The sequence below is a fragment of the Molothrus ater genome, chromosome 2 (assembly GCF_012460135.2).
Source record: "Molothrus ater isolate BHLD 08-10-18 breed brown headed cowbird chromosome 2, BPBGC_Mater_1.1, whole genome shotgun sequence".
NCBI lineage: Eukaryota > Metazoa > Chordata > Aves > Passeriformes > Icteridae > Molothrus > Molothrus ater.
In genome coordinates, this window is record NC_050479.2 from 52,449,812 (window position 1) to 52,472,766 (window position 22,955).

Sequence of the window (22,955 nt, forward strand, 5' to 3'; positions counted from 1 at the left end):
TCTGTGCATCGCTCCATCCATCCTCCCTCTCTCTCCGCACTGGTGTGTGCGCGCATCTCTCTCCGCCCGGCGGCTGCCACCCCTCGCCCTACAAGCCCAGCGCTGCCCGGAGGAGCCGCCGCCGCCGCCGCCGCTGCAGGAGCGGGGCCGCCCCGCGCTGCCGCCGCCGCCGCCGCCGCCTGGCCCTGCCTGGCCGCCGTGAGTCCCGCCTCAGCCCGCGCCCGTCCCCCGCCCGCCGCGGCACCATGTCCGGCTCCGGCAGGAAAGACTTCGACGTGAAGCATATCCTGCGCCTCCGCTGGAAACTGTTCAGCCACCCCTCGCCGGCGGGCGGCCCGGCGGGGGGAGGCTGCCTGCCGCCCGACAGCAGCTTCGAGCACTGGGGACCGAGCCAGAGCCGCCTGCTGAAGAGCCAGGAAAGAGGCAACGGCGTCTTCTGGAAGAAATCCGCCTCCTCCGCCTCCTCCTCGGCGGCCACCACGGCCAGCCCGCCCAACGGGACGCTGCTGCCCGCCGGCGGCCGGCCGGCCACGGGGCACGGCCCGGGACCGCCGCCGCCCCGCACCGTCTTCTACGTGGAGTCCCTGGAGGAGGAGGAGGAGGAGGAGGCGGTGCCCGGCGGGATGGAGGTGGCCCGCGAGCCCGAGAAGCCCCTGGCGGCGCCGGAGCGGGAGGAGGCGCCGGGGGGCTGCGCCGATGGAGGCAGCCGGGCAACAGGTGACGGAGGCGGGCACAGGTAGGGCAGCGCGGCCGCTCCGGCGCCACCTGCGCGGCGGGCGCGGCCGGGTCCGCGGGGCCATCGCGGGGCTGTGCGGCCCCGGGGCAGTGGCGGGGCGGGGGCGCAGCCGGGCCGGTGTGCTGGCCTTGGTGCGGGAGGGTGCGGGTCTGGGCGCGGGACGGTTCCTACAGTTTGAACTGGCAGGGTTTGGAGGCGAAGGGAAGGGCGGCTGGAGGGCTGCCCAGGGTCCCGGGAGAGACCGACCAGCCTCACGGTCAAGGTGCCGCGGACCAGGGATGCTGCCCTTGGCCTGTCGCCGGCCGTGCCCCTGCTCCTGGCCTGCGGCTGCCCCTGACCTGTCCCTGTCCCTGTCCCTGTCCGCACCTCCGCCCCCGCACCTGGGCGTGCCCATGGGGCTGGCCCGAGAACAGGCTCCTCTCAAAGCCGGCGCTCCGCGCTGGGGATCGTCGCTACCCAACTTTCTCAGAAGTTTATTAAAACGCTAGCGGGAGGTGGTGTCGTTCTGGGTACTGGGATGACAGGTGAAAGCTCGGAAGTAAAAGCGTCCACTTTCTTGAAACTCGGTGGTGTTACAGCCTACCTCAGAGAAAAATAAGACTTCTAAGAATTTTATGAGTCATCAACTGAGTGACACATGAGAGAATGTAAGAGCAAGAAAGACACATCCAGATTTTTGTGTTTCATACAAATGCGTTAATGTTGAATTGCTTTTCCTTCCCATTCCCTTGCCCTCCTCATGCCCAGATGAAACAGAAATTAAAACCTTTTGAAGAAGGAAAAGTAGCTGACAGAGACCTTTCAGAAAAACTCTGATACAGATAGTCCTAAGCATAAAATGACTCATTACTTTAACTCTGCTTGCTCCTGCCTCCCCACAGTTAAGATTACTTCATTACTTCATTTTCATTTCCCTTGGTTTTTGTTTGTTTTTTTTTTTTTCCCCCTATGGAAAGAAATGTACTGTTCAGTTTCTAAACATGAAAAGAAATAAAATAAATTATTTGTGTTCTTGTTCTTTTTTTCATATTAAAAGTTAAATATATAGTATTAAATATTTTATGACATGAAGGGATAGCACTGTGCTTATGTTTGGATTAGTACAGCTGTAGATAAACATATGGGTGTGTAACTTTGAGTATGTTACACCTTTTCAGAGAGCTCTAAAGCATATATTCTCTCCTTGAATCTCTTATTGTTTTGTCAGCATAGTTGATTTCATAGGAGCTACATACTTTTAAACATGTGAAATAACTGCTAAGTGAGTTAGGGTATATTTTTAAAGCACAAGCAATACTGAAGTTTTTATGAACACTGGAAGTTGTTCTGAGCAACAAGAAGGATTCAATTCAAATTGTTATCAGATACACTACAAAGACAGGTAATACACCAACCCTAAAATTATATCTTCAAGGTTTTTTAAGAGGGAATGGGAGAGGTTAAAAACTATTACAAATATAATTTCATTCTTTGGACTTTTCATTTAGGTGTGTCACTGATGTGAGATTCTGTAGAGATCTGCATACTAACAGAAATTTACTGAGTGGCACCACTTGATTTGTACATAAGATTTGACTTGATAGAATGTATGTACTGTGTGACACTATGTATCTGATTACTGCTCTCGATTTTCATAATCCATTTTCATGTTCTTCATTCATTGTTTCTGAAACAACACATCTAGTCATCAGTAGCTCATAATCCTGTTGAAGAAATATGCTTGAATTTGTTCAGATTTAAAATAACTGCTTCAGGAGACGTGATATCATTATTGATGAAAATGCCACCTTTTGAGGTATGAAAATGTTTAAGATAGTTTTAGGGTCTAAGACTTGACTTTCTGTTTCTTATTAAGGAACCTTTCATTTCCCTCTATGAACTTTGTATGTTATGTCAAGAGGTGGTCAAGTGCTGCAAAAATGACAGTTCTGTGCTTGAAAGTTCTTTGATCCAACAGTCTTCTAATGCCCTGGAAAGTTATGTCTCACTCATTCTGCAGACATAAGTATTTTTATAAATGTTTTTTCTGCTATTGACATATATGTAGAAGTGAAAATTGCTTTTTGTTTTTTATTTTTAGTGCCTACTTAGTATCATTGAATCTCCAAAATAGTGTTGGTTGTATGCTTGTTTGGGGTTTTTGTTTGTTAGTTTCTTTGTATTAATTTTTTTTCTCATTTAGTCTCCTCAGCTTGGTACATGAATTTTGTACTGGTATCCTTTTTCAGCTCATCTGGATTTGTTTTTCAGTGGAGTTTTAGTTACTGTTTCTACATCTAAGCTAAACACAAAGCTGGACGATCTTAATTCTTGGTTTTAATATTCTGTTAGATATTGTGGGATTTATTTAATGAGAGAATATGGTTGTGTGATAATAAATACATTCTACTTTACTAATTTGGGGTTTTTTCATGTTTCTGAAGAACATCCTGTCATGACAATTGTACAGTATATCTATGCATAAGTAAGGAATAAACATGGATAGACCTACTGGCATTAAGAAGACTGAAGGGTTAGGTAGGGCATGTTATAAAGTACTTACCTAATTGTTCTACTTTCTATACTGTATCTGTAAAAAGAAAAAAAAAATGTTTTACAGTTAACAATTAGTGTTAGAACATGGTCTGATTGCTTGAAATTGCTTGGAAACATGCATATCAAATTGGTTTAGAGCTGGCATGACAAAATTGTCAATAGATGCAGTGGGTATTTAAAGATTCTTTTTTTTGATCTTCATTTCCTAAGACAAAACTGTTAGGAAAAAAAATCTATAATACAAATTTTAATTAAAATTTACAAATCAGCCTCAAAATGCTTGGAAAAGACCAGTGCAAAGATTTGTGATGCATCCATCAGAGCCTCAAAGTTTATAATGGAGATTTTACATGCTCATGATGGCTCTTTTCAGGTGAGTTGTTAATCAGCCCTCAACATGAAGGGGATTCACTTAATAGGAAAAGAGTTAGTATTTTAACTCCTCCTTCCTGAATGGATGGTAGCATGTTTTCCTTGCCTCACACTATTCAAATCCTATGAAGATGTAATTCCTCATGAGCCCTTGGCACTGTTTACCACTACACTCAGTATGTTCCTCACAAACTAGTAACAGGTTTATTTTTACAACAGCCCTATTTTACAGAGGAGGGCAAGCCAGAAAGAGAGATAAAAGAAAAAAAAATTGAATTGATTGGTTTCAGCGCATATAGCACTTTTCTCCCACTACTTTCTCTGTTCTCAGTTGCACCCATAAATGATGAGCCCATCTGCAAACCAGTCCCAGACTCCTCTGGTTGTGTGTGAGAGAAGTGTAGAACACAGAATTCAATTAACATTTGGTTTAAGAGACACTTCCAAGAAGAATATGCCAGATATGCCTAACCCACATAAAGCAAGCACTGACAATACAGAAGTCTTTCATAAAACATACAAGAATTCAAAAATACAGCTTCTGAAAGAAGATAGCAAATCCTCCCACCATTAGATACTTTCTAACAGTGTACCGTAAAGAAAGAACCAAAAGGACTGAATACTGTGCCTTCCTCACACAACAGAGTTTCCTGCTCAAATGTTGAGTCACTGGAAAAGTAATGAGGAAGATATTTTACTTTGTTTCTGTCAAGTTTTTTTTTTTACTTCCCATTTGTCAATGGGAAGTAAAAAATTCAGTATTAATGGGAATCCAAAAGGTTAATAAGTGAGAGAATTATTTTCTAATTCAAACATTAACTGAGAAATTTAGCTTGCAAGTCTCTCTGGTCAAAACTATTTATTTAAATTAAATCACTGTGATCAGTGAAGAATCAGGAACATAAAAATGTGCATGGTTAAACTATGTGACCAAGGCTTTTGTATAAGCATTTCTTTTGTATTTTGCTGTTCTGAGCTCACAAATCCTGCATTTTGATGCTTTTGCCCATTAGTCTCCACTTCCAAGTCTTCTTCCTTTTCTCCTAGCAACCTACAATCTTGTGGTTGGCATGCTGCTGTAGAAAGTTACGAATTTGAAACCTATCAGGATGAGCAACATTCTCAATGCAGCTTTCTAATTTAATGAGAAAATATTTTGTCCATTTTAGAAAATGTGGATAAAACTGTCATAAAATATGCTACTTGACTACTTCATGTACTGCTGTAACTTTGTCTAGTCTTTGGAGAAGATTCTGGTCCCTGGTTTCTAAGTAAATGGAGCTTCCTGTTTACAGCTTTCATCTTGGTACCTGACCTTACAAGAAGAGGAGAATCAAGATACCTTCCTATGCCTTAGTCTACCCTGTGAGCTCTCACAACTTCAAGTATTTTCACAGCTGATCATGTGACCTTTCTGAGGTGTTATCCATATTTGAACCATACCTTCCTTCTCCTGTGATAACCAGATCCTAAAATTAGATTCTGAAGAAGTCAAATTAATAGCTGCTTATGTTTTTTTATTATCTCATATAAACTGCTTTGTTAAGAAGGTAATTTAATTATTGGGGTGGAATATAGATCACACAATTCTGCATTTCTAGGTTATGGAATCAGAAGAGGATAATCCATTTGTTTTTGTCATGAGCCAGTTTTTCAACTTTATTATGAAACTTCTAAAAATGGTTATATAACTTGTAGGCTTTTATATTTATACTTTTAACTTTCACAACAAAAGAATCAGGGTTGCTACACAACACAGGCCACAGACCTTTCTCCTCCAAAGTTCTTATTCATTCTCAGAGGGTCTATGCTTCGTGCATGGGATGCAGAAGAATCAGGTGATAAAAATAGTGCAAGATCACATAGCTAAAGACTGTATATATATACTTGTATGGAATTAGATAAGTTACAAAGAGAATCTAGGTCTAGAATTTCCTAACTTTAAAAACTGGCTTTGGTACTTGTATAACAGCATTTCTAAAGCTTGGCTGTTTGTTTTGGTTTGTTTTTTAACAAAAGAAGCAGAAGAGCACACAAGTCACTTTATGTACTGGCACTTCTTTTGTCCATCACTAGTATGCAGAACTGAAACTTGAGGATTCACTGTGTATCCCATTGCCACTTGAACTTATAGAATAACTGACATCAAAAGAAAGTTCATAATTTTAAAATTGGTAATTACAATGGTGATTGTGTACTTTCTCTGCAGAAAGATTGAGGACTTCCACAGCGGAAGATATTGTAAGTCTTTAGAGTCTTCCACCTCATTTGGAATTTTTGTGACAAGCAGATTCATATATCTTTCTTCCTGGTGCTCTGGAACTTACTGTCTTTTGTTACATTCGCTTTACTTTTTTTGTGTTGGGGTTTTTTGGTTTTTTTTTTTTTTTTTTAATTGAATATGTATTGTCCTGTACCTTATTCTTGCTTTTTTTTTTTTCCTGCTTTCTATGGTCTCAAAGGATTCCCAACTGCCTTCTTCAAGTCCTAGGTTCCTTACCCAGAAATCATTACTTGGTTTTACCAACTTTTCTTACCATCTGCTTCACTGATTTACTAACCAAGTTACTTTCTGTCCAGTCTTGCCTGTACCTTGTCCTATATGCTTCCAAAAATAAAGTCAGATTTCCCCATGTTCATTAACAGCTTCTTGGACCTCTCATTTTTCTGTTTGTCCCTAAGTATTTTGCAATCTTTGAATTTCAGTATCATTTAAGCCCTCCCTTATCTCCTTAGCCATTTTTAAGAAAATCCTAATAGAATTCCTTTCCTATGTTTTTACCTCAGCTCCCCATTTTACTTATTCCTATGTTTTTACCTCAGCTCCCCATTTTACTTTGTTCTCTGATCTGTTTTCTCACTGGCTGCCAAGCTGATGGTGGTATTTGCTGTGTTTAATGGGTCAGCAAGACACTTTAGTTTGAGTAACTCGTTCAGTCCATGATGGGGCTTTATCTTATCTCGTCTCATCTCATCTCATCTCATCTCATCTCATCTCATCTCATCTCATCTCATCTTTATCTTAGATGCACATTTTTGAAGAAGATGAATTATCTTTCAGATGTCCCTATTTCTCTTCATTGAGTGTAACAATAGTATAAAGTGGCTAGTTCAGGTTCAAATGTTTGATTTAAATGTTTAATGTTCAATTAAATTTGGTAAGAAGAACACCATTTGAAGTCTGCATTGCAAATTCACACTGTTCTAAAAAGATAGAATAAATGGATAGAATTAATTGAACTTATTATATTTTACAGTGTTAGTAAAAAGCATTTCACTCATCTCAATAAAAGTGTGGATGCTGCTAGAAAACATGAGCCCATTAAACACACTATGAAGCAAAGGACTTGGCCAGTTTTTTGGCTGTTGTTACTCATGTACTTTCAACATTGACAAAACCAACCATTGTTTTTTCCTCTGGACTAAATTGCGCTGTTTTGGAGGAATATTTTTAAAAAATGCAACATTAAGAAAAGATTTGGCAGTGAAAATACCAGTTGCACAGGGAGTGACTGAATCAGAGAAATACCTCTAAAACTATGGACCTCTTAAGGGTGGCATCAAAGAACATTACAAAAGGGAAATGCTTTTCAACCTTTTCATAGTCAAAGAAAGAACAGAGAATAGCCATCTTTAAAATCCAATTGATGGTGAATCATTATAGATAAGTCTGCAAAAGTACTGTTGGCTTGAATATAATTTTTTTTCCCTCAATAAAATAATTTCTGGAATAATAACAGTAGGGACCTATATAAGTCTATATATGCTCAAATAAATATGTACCATCTGCATTTCTCTCTTAATATAAACATGATAAGATTCACATATATAAAAGTGCACATATGTATATAATTTATATAGTTCTCAAGAAATAAATCAGAGTTCATTCCTATATATTTGTGTGAACAGTGAAGTTCATTTAAATAATTGTACATGGAAAAAAAATAGAGCATATTGTTGGAATCTGTTAAATTCATAAGAATGCTGCTGATACATACAGATAAACATACTCTTAACACATGATCATTGCTTTCCAGCAGCTACTTCTTATCCTTGTGACACATTTTTTTTATACCTGTTGGAAGCAGTTTAAGAATTTGCACTTTCTTTTTATATCTCAAGCTTGCATTTTTTAGGTGAAAATTGCTCTGTAAATGTTATGCTATGATGTTTTGGCAGAATTTTCTAGCATACATATTTCCTGGTGTTGTTAGAACAGTTTTTTAGAATACAGAATTGATGATCTAAAATAAACTATTTACACTAGGGAAAGAACTAGATGTTATTAAAAGTTTCAAAAAAGGAAATTTATCTTGTAAAAAAGTTGAGAACTGCTGCAACTTCCTCAGAAAGACAAGTAACTGTGTAATAATCTCTAATAATACTAAAAAAAAAAAAAAAAAACAACTCAAATGCCCAAACCTTAACTTTACCAAAAATTTAATTCCATCAGTATCTAAAATTTCTGATTTTTATTTCAAAAAGTCATAACTTACCAATAATTTGAGATGAACATAGATCCATAATACTAAACTATTATGACTTTTTAGTAAGAGTCTAAGTTAAGGTTATAACTTTGTTTAGATGCTTTTCTATTAGTAATTTAAATATTTTATTTCTAAATTTTTGAAAATGTTACTTTTAACTGTAATATTAGGTTGAAATATTATCATCATTTATACTTTAAAAATAGTCTTTTAAGTGAAAACTTTTTTCTTCAAAATAAAAGAAAGAAAGTTTCTCCAAAATTCATGTTAAAATTTAGCTGGAAGTTTCAATACATACTTCAAGTTTATATCTCATTGTTCTTTCCACATCTTCTATTTCCAGCTGAAATCTTGAATATTTGTACTGGCTGTGCTGAGGATTACTGTTAGTTTAGGCCAGTGTTACAGTTCTGTAGTCCTAATGATATATATTCAAGGCATCAGAGGTGATTGTCATGAGTAGCCTGGTTTTCCAAACCACATTTGTAATCATATCTCCTATTTCTTTACTCTTCAGTCCTTTACTACATCTCTCCCTGCCACATTTTGGCTGTCACACAGACCTTTCCTATCAATTAAAATCTTCAATCCATTCTTTCACTTACTCAGGCACATCTTATCTCTTGATTTCCATTTTCACTACTGTATGTGGAATTTCATCTGTTCTTCTTGACTCATGGAAAATATTGACTTTAATTAATGAGATAAAATTGAAAATAAATTATGGGTGTTTAATTCTCAGAAATGAGCCAACAGAAAAACACAGAGAGAATTAAGACTTGGTTAAATGTTGTGTGTATTCCAAAGTTTGGACTTCAACTTATTATATTAAAATGGAATGTTAGACATAAAATGTGTAAGATTATGTAAAATTGAAAATAAGAGCTTTTATATTTTAGTGTTTGCCATTATCTCAAAATGTATTTGAGAGATGGAAATGTCTTTTTCAAAACTTAAAAATTATTTTTTGAATCTAAACCAGCAATCTCTATCACACAGGATTGATTTTATGGGTTTAATAAGGCAATGGTTTTCTTATTCTTTAATAAGTAGCTGGTTGAAATTCATGGAACACATCATCTGCAGTTCATTCTTTTTTTAACTGTATCAGTCAAGTTTTCTGTTTGACTATATTTGATCAACATTAAAATATTCAACCTTTTGTAACATTTGTATTTTCCTGTCATCTGTTTTCATCCTTCCTCCCACTCTTACCATATGGAAAAAACAGCACTGTTTTGACCTTGGTGTCTTTTTGCTGCTACGTAGGTTTGCTTTGTGCAAAACTCATGAAGGAAAACAAAACCAAATCAAATTTTAAAAATCACAAAAGATCCTTGAATCTTATAATCACATGCAGCATCTTTGCTTAATAAAGTCCTAGGACTGAATACTATTTGGCATCCTAATTATTTCTAGAGATTCTTCAATGGTTTAAGTGATCCATACCTGAAAATAGTGTTGAATTATGTAAGGAGAAAAAAGTACAGGATACATACTTCATGCCAAATTCTGTTGTGCTCTATGTTTTTGTTTTCAACTATAGGTTCTAAGATTATTTTATATTCTAGCTGGGAATAGGTTCTTTCAGAGTGTAGAAGTTGTTTTACCTTCAGCAAGGATGGAGAAAACATAAAAACCACTGCATATGTATTTGCAGGAATATATGGCACTTCAGATACTCAACTTTTGGATGGGTTTCTGATTGCCTACAGAGACATAACTTCTTTTCATCTTGTAGGCCAGTCAGGTGCATCACCTGTCCAAGCCAATCTGGTTCACTGATTTTTTTCTCATATTCCTTGTTTTTTCTCTGCTTATAAATTGGAATATGTAATATTGGTGTACCTCCATCCACTACTAATTTCCACGTGCATTACTATATTTTTATTTTACTATATTTTATTAGTCAAATGATAATAGTTTATGAATGTCCAAAAGATTAAATTTATAAAGTTATTTCTGTTATAGAGTTTTGTAATAATAATCATCAGGCTAAATGCAAACCTTCTGTGTGTAATGTCTGGTGGCTCTTATTTATGCTCTATTTATTTATTGAATTCTCTTCTGTCAGTTGTTTCATCATAATTTTTGCTATTAACTTATCCACAAAGATAATCACATTTTATATCAATTATCTGAAGTTCAGAACAAAAATACCCCTTCAAAGTAGCAATAGTAAGAGTAACTCCAAAGTAAACGAGACATCAAAAATAGGGAAGGAAAAAGGAGAAAGAAGGGAAGAGAGAAAGTAAACAATATAAAATAAACAACTCCATATTTTCAGTTAGTGGGAACAGTTTTTTAAAATATTTTTAGTCTTCTATTGATAAGCATAAGGACCTCAAACTACAGTCACATCTAAGAAGTTGATTTTTTAATAGCAAAAGCTTCAATTAATAATTGTTTGTTAATCAACAATGCTTTCACCAACATATTTGATGACAATTAATCCTCCTGAGTTAAGTTTTTGCGTATCTTGACTCTGGTATTTAATTTAGAAGATTAATGATTTTTGTTTGAAAAGTAATAGTTTTTGAGAGGATAGAAATTTAGATGAAAGTGAATGCTTCTCTACACTGTTCATTGGAGATGTAAATGGAATTTATGAAAACTGCTATAAAAGGGATTGAAGAGGAAAGCCTTGACAAAATTAGGAACAGTAGTTGTATTAGTAGGAATTCAGATGTTTCTTTTGCACTCAGTCCTTTCATTTTAGTCAGTAAGGACTAAATAATGAAGTAAAGCATATGCTTTTTAAAAATAAAAATGAAAATATTTTTAAATTATTCACCCATTTGTTATGGGAGAGAATTAAAATACACACAATAATCTTGAAAAAAGTAAAAGACATCTGAGAAAATGAATATGGAATAGTGCAACTTGCTATCCTGTCAGAACCATAATCAGCAGAGATGTGAAGTAGGATCAAATGTCTAGATAGCATTCTGCAGAAGTGTTGCACTTAGTACAAAGCAAGTAAAGTATGAATCAAGTATTCCATACTGCTGCTAAAATTTAATCATAGGAGTAGATGAACAGACACATAGCCTGTGAAAAAAGGAATTTCTATTTTCTGGCCTGTTTGGGTACAGCCTCAGCTCTCCTGTATTGTCCAGAACAATCAAGAAATGCTTGGATTGTTGGAAGAAATTCCAGGTAAAAAGGTTGCTATCATTTTAGAAAACATGTTGTACCAAGAAAAGGTTATCACAGGAAAGAAATGTTACTGTATTTTTTAAATACCAAACAAGTTTACTGGTAGTGGTGTGGACTCTTTAATATCTTGGATTATAATATTATAGTAAACTAGACAAACTTCTGTCAACCGTGACATGTTTAGACATGACAGTCTTTTTGCCTTGAAGAAAGAAGAATATTCAATAATATCTCACAAACTGTCACTAAGTATCTTTCTATGAATAGGTTGCCTGCAGATACTGACACAGATTAAAAAAAAAAATCTAACCTTTTGTATGAGGACTCAAAGTATTTTATCATTCACTTTTTACAACAGTCATTGAATATATCTTTTAGAATTTCAATACATCCTCTCTTTAAGTTTTATGAGTTCATCTGATTTGCTGTTCTGTTGGAGTACTGTGGTGTGCCAAATCTCATGACTATGCATAACCAAAATCAATCCCCCTCATTTAGACATTTAACATAATGCATAGACTGATATCTTAAAAAGCTTAGTGTTTAAAGAAATTCCACTTATTGAAAGTGAATGCCAGTACTATTACTTGTGGGCAATTTGTTTTGTGTATTTGTTTACTGTGTTTTGTTTTTTTTGTCGGTTTGTTTTCTAAGACAGAACACTGAAGCAAAAATAAATTAATTGCATGGGGAAATTTATGAACTGAAACTAGCTATTTTGAGTCTGAGTCCTTAAAGGCAAAATCTTGAATCTCCATCAAGTAAATGTTACAGTAAAATAAATTTATCCACAGATCCACAGTACTCATAAAAAAGAAGCCTAAGTACATAATGAAAACTTTTGTATTTAGTTCATCAAACTGTAACTCTTTAAGTATGTGAAATTTAATGTGTTCCTTTCTCTGCACAAGCTTTGGTGTTATCCCCCCTAACTATCCCACTCTATGTCATATTTCTCATTACATTATCTTAAAAATATTGTGGAAAATATAATGAAGTTTCTTGCTTCCAGATAGTGAATTAGATACAAAATAAAAACTTAAAACCATTTCGTATGGTTCCCTAAGTAATGGCTAGTGCCATTTCTCTCACCACTATGAAAGTTGAAAGGTTGATTTTTCTTCAGGTGATACTGTTTTCATGACAGGCTTCAAACATTACTAAAACTGAGAGTTGAAATAAGACCTTTTTATGTGTAAGACTCTTAATCCTCTCATAATAAAAGAGTACACATCATTAAGAGTGTAATGCATAGAATGAAACATGGTTGTCCAATAAGGAAGATTTCTGTCTGAAGTGTCCCATTTCTTTTGTAATGGTGACTGGAAATGTAGCAAAAAAAAGAGGCAGTGAGTAACTAGGAAAGGAAGGAATGTGATTATCTTATGAATTCCAATATAAGAGGCTTACTTCAGAAGGAGAAATTCATTGGAAGGTTTCTTTCCAAATTTTGGTGATTAAGAAATGATACAGACGTTTCTTAAATCTTTGGTCTGCTGTTGAAATTAATTCCTTTGGGGATGACACAAAAACATTTTGAAAAGATCAGTTAAAAAAAAATAAAGATACAAAAACCTAAAAAAATTGTGAGATTAATTAATCTCAAATCAAATTTGGAAATTACCCTTTTTTTCTTTCCCCCCCCAATCTTAGTGTTCTTTTACAACAGACATGTGTCTAGGCATATGTTATTTTGCAAGGTGAAGTCAAATAATATCTCTCTTCAGGGGCTTGTTTTTTCCTCTTGGCTTTTTGTGTAGTCTAAACAGAGCCACCCATGATTATTGTACTGTAGGAAAAGCTCAATATACTTCAGGATCTTTTCTTAGCTTGACTTTTTATGTTAGCATATGAAAACAGAAGTCAAAAAAAACCAACCCAATCCAACAGATGGTTTCTGCATTCTGCTACAAGCAGATGATAGATTCACTCTCTAGTGTATGCATTGTCTGCTAAAAGTTTTCAAGAAAGTATGATTATGGCCTAAATTGCTCAGAAAAATGTCAATGTCTTTTTTTAAAAATAATGTTAGATGGTGAGAAGTCTACATACTTCAACAATGTACGGTTGTATGCTTTTGTGATATACAGAATACAGATACTTGATATTTAGATATAGTAAGACAAATCAGAAAAATGCTAATTTCTGGAAGTATTGCTACCTCTCTTTGCAAATGTCATGTTTTGACTATCTATTGCAAACTTTGCTGTCAGAGCCACAACACTGTAATGAAACTTTTCTCTCTGTATGTTTGAGCATATTGAAATAACAAGTAGATGGATCTCACTTTCCTCACTGATTTGTATTGATTTTTTTAATATATATTTTTCATTATTTAGTCCAAAATTTCCTGGAGAATACACAGATAGTAATACTGGCTTTTTTATCTTTTGAAAAAAACCCACTACATTGGAAGAGAGTGTGATGGAACACAGAGAAATGCAATTCTCCCTTTTGTGTGCAAGTGAAATTTAATTTATCTAAGATTCCTTTCCATTACCATAAAAGGCAATCATTCTGTTAGAAAACAAAATCTAGCATCATATCAGAGTAAGCAGCAGATGTAATTACTCTCTTTCCACTTTTGTAAAGGTTTTTCTCTTCGGGAACAGAGCTTTGTCTAAAAATGTCTAAAAATATGCACCAAACAAACACAAGCTTTATGTCATGTACAGTAGACAATTTTTAGAATAGCAAAACTCAATCTAAAGCGACATAATTTAAAAATAAATTATCTATCAAAACCAGGTATTCCTAATGACTATTCATGTAAATATATTGCAGGCCTTGTCTTTGCTATGTGGTATTTCATAAAATCTTGCAAGGTTATGCATATTTTTGTCATAACCTTTGTCTTCTAATCTCTAATTTCCTTTATCTCATGCTAATTCATATAAGAATGTCTGATTGCACTAATGATTATACTAAAATGGTCCATGTAGCAATTTCTTTAGACTTGTTTGAAAATTAATGGAAACCAAAGTGTGTTAAAAGTAGGAATAAATAATCCTTGTGTGTACAATTTGATCATTCTATTCTAATTCAATTCACTGTGAATGGAAGGGTCAGTCAAAAAAGATCTGATGCTTCTTTTTTGTACGCAAAGCAGGGAATAAAACATGACTTTTCCATGAAAATATTTTTGTGATAAAATACTGTTTTATAAAAAATAGTGGGAAGGTGTTGTTCCACTGATACCATTTATTGATTAAAATAAATAATTAAGATTTTCAGAGTTACTGAAGCTTCCTATATGGCATATTAAAAAAAAATCCCAGTCTCGTTAGGAAAAAAAAATCACAGATCATAATTAGAGAGCTAAAAAGCCTAAAGACTATGACAAGAACTGGTACTAAATTTTTCAAATTATATGTTGGATTGAGCTGATAAGGATTCTTGTTTTGTAATTTTTGCATTCTGGTTCATGAAATCATCAAGGTTCTGATTGCATTGCTAGAATTATGGAAAATTATTTATCTCAAAATCTCATCAAATGGTTCAAGAGGTGATTTCAAATTTAATGGATGAATAAGGAAAATATATTTTATTATTAATTCTCACAGATCACATATGGTCACAGATCATATTTTGGGGCGTTTGGCCACCCCATGAAAGCTTTTAAATTGCATACTTTTTTCTGAGCACATATGTTCTTCCCTGTGAACAGTTCTCTGGCTTAAGTAATCTTTTGGGTTTTAGAGTCTCTTATGTTTATATAGACTTGCTATATAATTGAGAACGGATAAAGGTTTCAATAACAGTAATAAGTTTTAGATGGATGAACTTCACAGTATTCTATGCCTTTTGAAGAAAATATGCTAAATAGTCTAATATGTTAAATTAGTCTTATATTAAAGTTTATAATTTACTCTCAGCATAATATTTCAGTCTTATTTTCCATTACTGCTGATAGCTACTCAGTATGATGTAGTGTCAAAAGGAAATGAGCCATAGCGATCTTACAGACAGGAAATAATATATTTGCTAAAAGCATAATAGGGGCAAAAAAAAAAAAAGCAGTATTATTCTTCTGCTAAACCTTTTGTCACATGCTATGCATTGTCCCTGCTTTATGGCCTTTTCAAATGGCATTTAATTTTAATTCTCCACATTGTATTATGAGATAAAAGCAACATTACTTAGGGTTTATAATTAGAAAATTTAGGAGAAATGGCATACAAATCAGAGGAACTAGATTTTTAGTAAACCTCCTCTGACTACTGTAACTTTAGTTACTGTATTTTTAGATTTTTAGTAAACCTCCTCTGACTACTGTAACTTTTCTTACTCTTACTTTTGTGTATTGGATTACTAGGTCAGAAAAAATTTAACAACTTTTCCAAATTTTCTTTGCTAAAACTCTAAGCTTTGGTGAACCTCTTTCAGCCTTGTTTTTCAGGTGATACATTAGTTTCTTCAATTTAATTTTACTCATCTAACAGAAAGACATCTAGTTCCATAGTCATCTAGTCAACATAATATACTTGGTATTTGAATATAGCTTGTCTTAAAAAATATGTGAATATTCTGCACAAGATGAGTCCTCTGTGTGATGAGAGGGAAGCAGGATCACAGTTCTTGAGTGAGACATTATTGAGGTAGAGTATTTCAATGCATTTTAGCTATTTAAATTTAGGTTACACATTTTGGTGTATCTTCCTATATTCTATAGAAAGTGGAGAAGAAGACATACTTTAAGCCATGGCTCAGCTGACATACATCAGATATCTATGGTAGTATGGATTGGATTGTGTTTAAGAAGTACTTAGATTTCTGAACTACCCATTCTACATTTCCACAAAGATTGTCCATGAATAGAATAATGAAGAATAAACTGGGGCAAGGCAGAATCTGAATTTTACTCTTCTAATGAGCTTAAGTTTCTGGGAAGGCAGACCAAGCTTGATCATCTTAACCTAAAATGATAAAAAGAATGAATGAAAAGAGAATAAATATTCCTTTAAAGGTAGAAATAAAGAATAATGTTTAGCTGCTCCCTTTCATATATAGATGGAGTTACTTCAAATTACATCTAATACTCTATAAAAGAAGACATTAAGATAAAAAGATAGTACATTAGTAACTCATAAGGTTCTAAAGAGATACAAAACAAGAATTGCACAGTGCTGCTAAAAAAAATTACATAAACTACTTTATAATGAAAATTTTACTAATTAGAAAAACAAATGCAAAATGAAAATTTCAGAAGTTAAGTTACTCTTGCAATTGAAAGTGTTATTTTCAGTCCAAAGCACATATTTTTCACCTGTAGAGAAGTAAGAAAACCTGCAACTTTTTAACATTACTGAACCACCTGCTGAGCCATCTATTCGAATTATTTTTAAATGTGCTTAAGAGCTGTATGCAAGAATTTCATACAGAGATACTGTTCAGAGATACTGGATGAAAGTTTTTGAATTCAAACAGAATTTATTCAGATTGAGGCTCAACTTTACCGAGGTCCTGAGCTATTGACAGTGCTACTGGTATCGAATAAAATCTTTTTGATATCTGGTGACTAGTAGTTCCTGATCAAATTTTGTGATTAGCCAAGACAAAATAATTGAAAGTTTTGAAAGAAAATTTGTAGCAATTTAATTTTATTGGATCCCAATGGTTATTTTCCTTTTTCTTTTTTTCTGTTATGCATTGACCAAAAATAAATATCTCATGAGAAAGGAGTATCAGAAAAGCATATCCATAAAGCAGCAACACAAAAAAATCTGTATTTTTTTACTTTCTGGTAGATACATTTGCTGTCTTTTAAACAGAAATTATCACAAGCTCAACTCTTGTCTTAATATTTCATAACCCTAAGCCTTATAAAACTTTAACTCAGATATAAAATTTTTATAGATAGCAGAAGATGCTGAATAAGAATGTTTTGGAAGGGGTTCTTTAGCACAAAGAGAAAAGCACTGAAGTAATTGTGAATATTTCATGTTTTAAGAACCAGCTTCAATGTTAACCTTCATTTATTTGAGAAAATAATTCCACCAAAAGGTTAGTTATAACCTTTGGAAAAGGTTACTTTATTAATACCAAGCAGGGAAGCATATGAAATGTTTGCAAGCCTTTGTGTTTTTAGTATGTCTGTTTCTGATGTCAATTAAAAATATCACTCAGGGAAAATGCATTTTGAAATAAACATTGGCAAAAGCTTTATCCTTCAGAAAGTATATTAAAGGAAAACAAATAAGGGGGAAATTATTGATAGGTATTTCAGATTGAAGTCTGCAGGCCCCATTTTATTGTAGGAGTTTAACAGTGACATTTGAATTTTCAGTTCTGACTGACTATACCATTTTCTTTGCTTCATTGGTCCCTCTAATATTAGAAACAGAAGTAATGAATGATAACAACAGAATTTAAGAAAGTCCACCCTAAAGAATCATGCCTGAGATCAAGAGTATTTGATCACAGCTGGATGGGGTAGTTCATTTATGCCAAGTTCTTCCAGCCACAAGTAGGTTGCTTAAAGCTATATGTGGTGGCACTATATTAATAAATTATTGGCTAACTAGTATGATTGATGGGTATCCAATGTTTTTGTGTTTCCTATCCTCAACTCAGAAATAGCTTCAAGGACTGAAATGAGGGACATTTTGTTTTGAGCTGTCATTTCTTTGCTTCCTTTCCATGCCCCAGTTGCTCTGTAGTTTACAGCACTGTCAAACATGGGTCACCTTATCACTGACTACACAAGTTGTGACAAGCATTAATGCGAAGGAGAGTTTTATTCAGAATAAAGGAAATAGCTTCTCAAATTATCTTTTCTTCTTCTTCTTCTTTTCTCTCACCCTTTTTTCCTCCTGTTTTTTCTTTGCATTCCTCAGCATTGAGCTGTATTGCTGTCATAGCCCTGTGAAAATACTACTTTGTAAACTGCAAACATAATAAAATTGCTGGTCATGACAAATGACTCAAGTCAGTCTTTCCTATTAAGTCCATGTAATGGCTGCAGTATGTACTGTGCTGTACTGAGGAATTGGAGTATAGCCCCTGCAGGAACTAACCCACCAATTTTTAACCAGAAGTAAATCAGACAACAATGAATTGTCTTCTTCTTTAAGAGTATTCATAAAGTCTTTACTGTGCATTTTCTGTGGAGGCAAAAGCTTCCCAGGTTTCTGAAACCTTGTGCAGATTCTGTGTACTAGTTTTTCTTTTATCAGGTTTTGTTCCCAACTTCATTGCATGCAAACTTCCATGGGGACTTTGAGAAGGTTTAGTTTAATAAAATGATATGAAATTGACTCTTCATTTTACATCTGGAAAGTGTGGACTTTTGAGACATTTCCAATAACTGATAGATATAAGATGCTCACCATATCATCTTAAATGTATGGTATCTGATTTAAGACATGGTTATGAGAAATATTTATTTTAAATAATATGACTGTGGTGGTACATTATGCATTCTAGATCACATATAGACACATACACAAACAGATGAATTTTCCATTCCCACAGAATAAAGATAGTGAAAATCTCTCAAAATGAAACTGTGCCTGTATTTCAAAATATTAAGAAAAGAATGGTCTTTATTATGAGAATACTAAAAGAGGATTAAAATTAAATTACTGTCATATCACCTTTTTGAGAAGTTAAAGACAAAAACTCACTGCCAGATCAAAGATTCCAACATCTGACTTAGTAAGTGGCTGCTAAGCTTATATTAACATAAGGAAAGAGGATCAAATGGTATTCTATATTTATTAAGAAAACAAAATTATTGACAATGAATACAGAGTTATTGTCTAAGTGTTAATAGCCAAATTGTAGCCAATTTAGAGCCTATTGTTTCCCATATGTGGTGATTGTTCCTCAGTCTCCTTGGTTCTGCAGTTATCAACACTGAATTTAATCTACTTTTGGTAACATTCAAATGTATTACTCAGTCATTTAGAAGCATGAGATCTTTCTTATGCCTCTATGGTCTGTTTAGATGTGATTATCTTTAATAATTCAAATAAAATATTTTATATACTAATTTTTTCTTGGGTAAATAATTAACAACAAACCCAGCACACAGATTATTCAGGGATGTTTCTGTGGAGATCTAGTCAGTATGAAAAATGACCCTTTGTTTAAATTCTTCTCAATTCCAATCTTTTAGCTGATAATTAATTCATTAAAGACCTTCTTCCTTTAAAACAGGATAGGTTCTTTCAAAGGTGCTGAGGGGATGACTTAACCTCAGTTTTATTGAAAAAAAGAATATATTGTCCATATCCTGTTCATATAATTGCTGATCCCTTTACATACTAAATCTTGTAAGCTCAGGGTTTCTTCCTTGTAACCCAGTATGAAACTGTAACTTATGTATTCATGTGTATATGAATCATTATTCTTATTTTATTTTTATACTAATTTCCTTATAATAGAGGTAAGACAGCGACTAGGCATTTTCTTGCAGTTGATGTCACACTAATAGGTTCTGCCATTATTCTGATAACATTTGTCTGATGAAGAAATGGCTTAAACCACAGCATATTGCTGTACATTTCACAGAAGATTTGTGGATGAACAGTGAATTATCCAGACAATTTATTGTTTTCTATTTCATAAGTCCTTTTCTTTAGCAATTTCATTTTGTGACTACTTGTCAAATTTTGCTTCCAATAAAAAGAAGACATCTGGTCAGAGAACCTACATGTGTCCCTCTGTGACTGAATTCTATTGCAAGCAGCAAATTAGAAAAGATACGTGAAAAAAACAAAACAAAACTGAATGAAGCATAGGGCTTTTCATATTTTTAAAACCTTGAAAGTTGCATATTTTTATGCAGCTCCCTTCCAGGTGTGATTCACTCTTTCACTGTGTGATACTGCAATATTTCTGCTATCCATTTCTTGTTCTTTGCTAGAGCTATCATCTTCATTTCAAGAGAGTCTCAAAAAAAGAAAAAGCAACAGGCATCTAAGAATATGAAACTAAAAGATTGTTCGATTTTAGAGCTGTCATTCTGTCAAGCTTTTTGAAAAACGCATCAAAAATATGAGTTCATTATAACAGAAAAATAGAATGGGAAGGAATAATTTATTTCCTCTTTTTTTCTACAATTTTCTATAATTTTTCAGTATGCAAGGCAAAGTTAGAGATAAGATAAATACTTAATTTTTAATAAAAAGTTAATCCAAATATTAATTTTTTGTAGAAATGCATAATTATGAAATGAATTCTATTTAATTTCTGTTATCAGATGTTTAGTAATGACTGTTTAAAGCTCAGCAAAGAGCCTTCTGGCTCTGTGAGTACAAGGAGATAATATGACATCTCACACATAGATCATTTGATGCTCAGTGAAGCTCATTTGAGCTACTTAACTTTCACCCTTTGTTTGGGAAGAGGATTAGCTTCCTCATTACATTTCTCATATACAACAAAGCATCCTGGGGAAGGAAGAGCTGAAGGAAGGAAAACAGGAGTCATTTAAATGCTTTTTAAATGTCCTCAGCATTTGGTTATTCTCCGCATGAAAGTTCTCCTGAAGTATATATGGCCTAAGATAAAGGTCAAATTCAGGAGACCGTCCAAGGCCAGGACATACATCAGAACATTTGCATGCCTGTTCCTCACTAGGCTGGGTGTCTAAACTCTCTGGGTTCTGGGACTTTTGGTTGGTTGGGTTTTATTTATTTAACTTCTAAGTTACTTAGTAGAAAGTAATCTGCTTTAATGCTGAATTTCTGATAAATACTACTATATAAGCATATTACCTATCGAGTATTCTTGAAGTATTCTGATAATGCAGAAAAATAGTATGAGAAAGACTTTCTCCATTTTGAAGAAATTAGTTCAAGTAGTTTGTTTATTAAATTTTCCATGTCTAAGTTTGGACAGTACTGTAACTGATAAATAAAATTTCAGAATTACAAGAACTTGAAATATGATGGTGAATTATGCTGCTAATGAATTCTGTGCCCAAAATTTTCCTGTGAAAATTTTAGGCAAATAGAAGTCAAAAATAATTCTTCCATAAAATGCAGTCACCTACATTGTAATTTTATTTCCTTTTTTAGAAAAGTTTGAGCATATCTCTGAATCATTTGTGAAAGATTGTCTTTATTCTTTAAAGGGTTTAAAAAAAAATTATTTGCGCTGACTAAAGGATTATAAAGGTCTTCATAAACTTAATAAGCTAGTTTAAAAGCATAATTAGGGAATTATGTAATCACACCTCATTTCCTGCTCACTTTTAAATGCACCTACTAGGAAAAACTCAAAGTAACTTACAACAGAACATGAAAAATTCAAAGTAACTTACAACAGCTAACATGAAGCACAGGCAAATCTTGTTAACATAAATTTTTTTGGGGGTTAGTTATATACAGATATGTATGCATATAGATACACACATACATATGTGTCTCTATGATCAAAATATATCTTTTTGTTTTTTGGAAACTCTGTATAGGAATAGGCTTGGATGTTGTTACAGTAACCATTCACTTCTGGACACTAACAATCATTCCTCCCCCATCACAGAGGGCTGAAAGGCTGAGGAAGAGGAGATTAAATAACCCCATCCTGTCCTGTAGAGAATACCGGAAAAGTTCAAGCATATCCCATGATGCATAACTAGAAAAAAACAAATCAGTTTTAGTAAAAAATATTTTTTAAAACTATGCAGTACAATAGTACTGTAAATTATTTCTATAATTGATAAAAAGACTATGACATTCACTGCAAAAATTCCCATGAGCCTCATAGACTTTGAATAAAGAACTCATCTCTAGAGAGCCTTACTTATTTCAAAATAGAGCATGTGTTGTTATTTCAAAATAAATTCAATGTGTTAAAATTTTATTTTAAGAATAAGATATTAGAAAATGTGGGGTTTTTTGGTTGTTGTGCAGTACTTGATATCAATCTGTTTTACTAAATATATGAAAATACTTTAAAATAATTATATCATTAAGAATTTATGACCTTTTTAATAATTGTTATTTAAATTAAAGAATAAATCAAAATATTTGGAAATAACATACCCATTGTTTTGACTTTCAGGAAGATACTATTTCATAAACTTAAGCCAGCTCTGCAATGCTATTGAAAGTACCATCTTGACTTTAATCTAAAAAGCATTATGCTAAGTCTATGATAGTTGAAGTTTTAAAATTGTTCTTAATTATATTATTGATTCTATATTAACTGGAGAAATTTAAATAAGAATGTATTTGCTTTCTTTAATGAGATCTTTCATAAACAGTATCTTCATTACAGTTGCTCTTCAATACATAAGAAAAAACTAACACTGAAGAATCTGTGATTCTTTCTAAGATTCTTACAAAACAGTGATAATGTTTTCATTCTTGAAAATTTTATTTGCAACTTTTGACTACTGAACCAAACAGAATTGAAGAAGCCTGACTTCTTCCTTCATAGAAGCTTTACACAACAGTAGAGTTAAAAAAAGGGAACAAATAATTGAGAGTTTAACTTTTTAAATAGCTCCTAATGTTCAGAATGCTTTGTAAACAAAACCAGAATAAGGAGTCACCAGAAAGGTCTCATAAAAGACCAGTTGGAGTCCTTATTCTATAAAGTATGTACAGCTGTTTAAAGTTCTTATTGTTGTCTCCATAAGTAGGGTAAAACGTGTGTGTGTTCAAGGACCAAAAGCATTGTGGTTTTCTCTATACTGCTAAATAGGGAAGTGA

General features: G+C 34.3%; 1 protein-coding gene across 2 annotated transcripts in view; it reads left to right on the forward strand.

Moving 5' to 3' along the window:
• The first annotated feature begins 226 nt into the window (after positions 1–226).
• KLHL1 (kelch like family member 1) overlaps positions 227–22,955 on the forward strand; it is a 218,527-nt gene continuing 195,798 nt past the window's right edge. For both annotated transcript variants that reach the window (XM_054518600.1, XM_036387829.2), the window contains exon 1: positions 227–736. In XM_054518600.1, the coding sequence (XP_054374575.1) occupies positions 246–736 (491 nt within the window). In that variant the 5' untranslated portion in view covers positions 227–245. The remainder of the gene's footprint in view (positions 737–22,955) is intronic.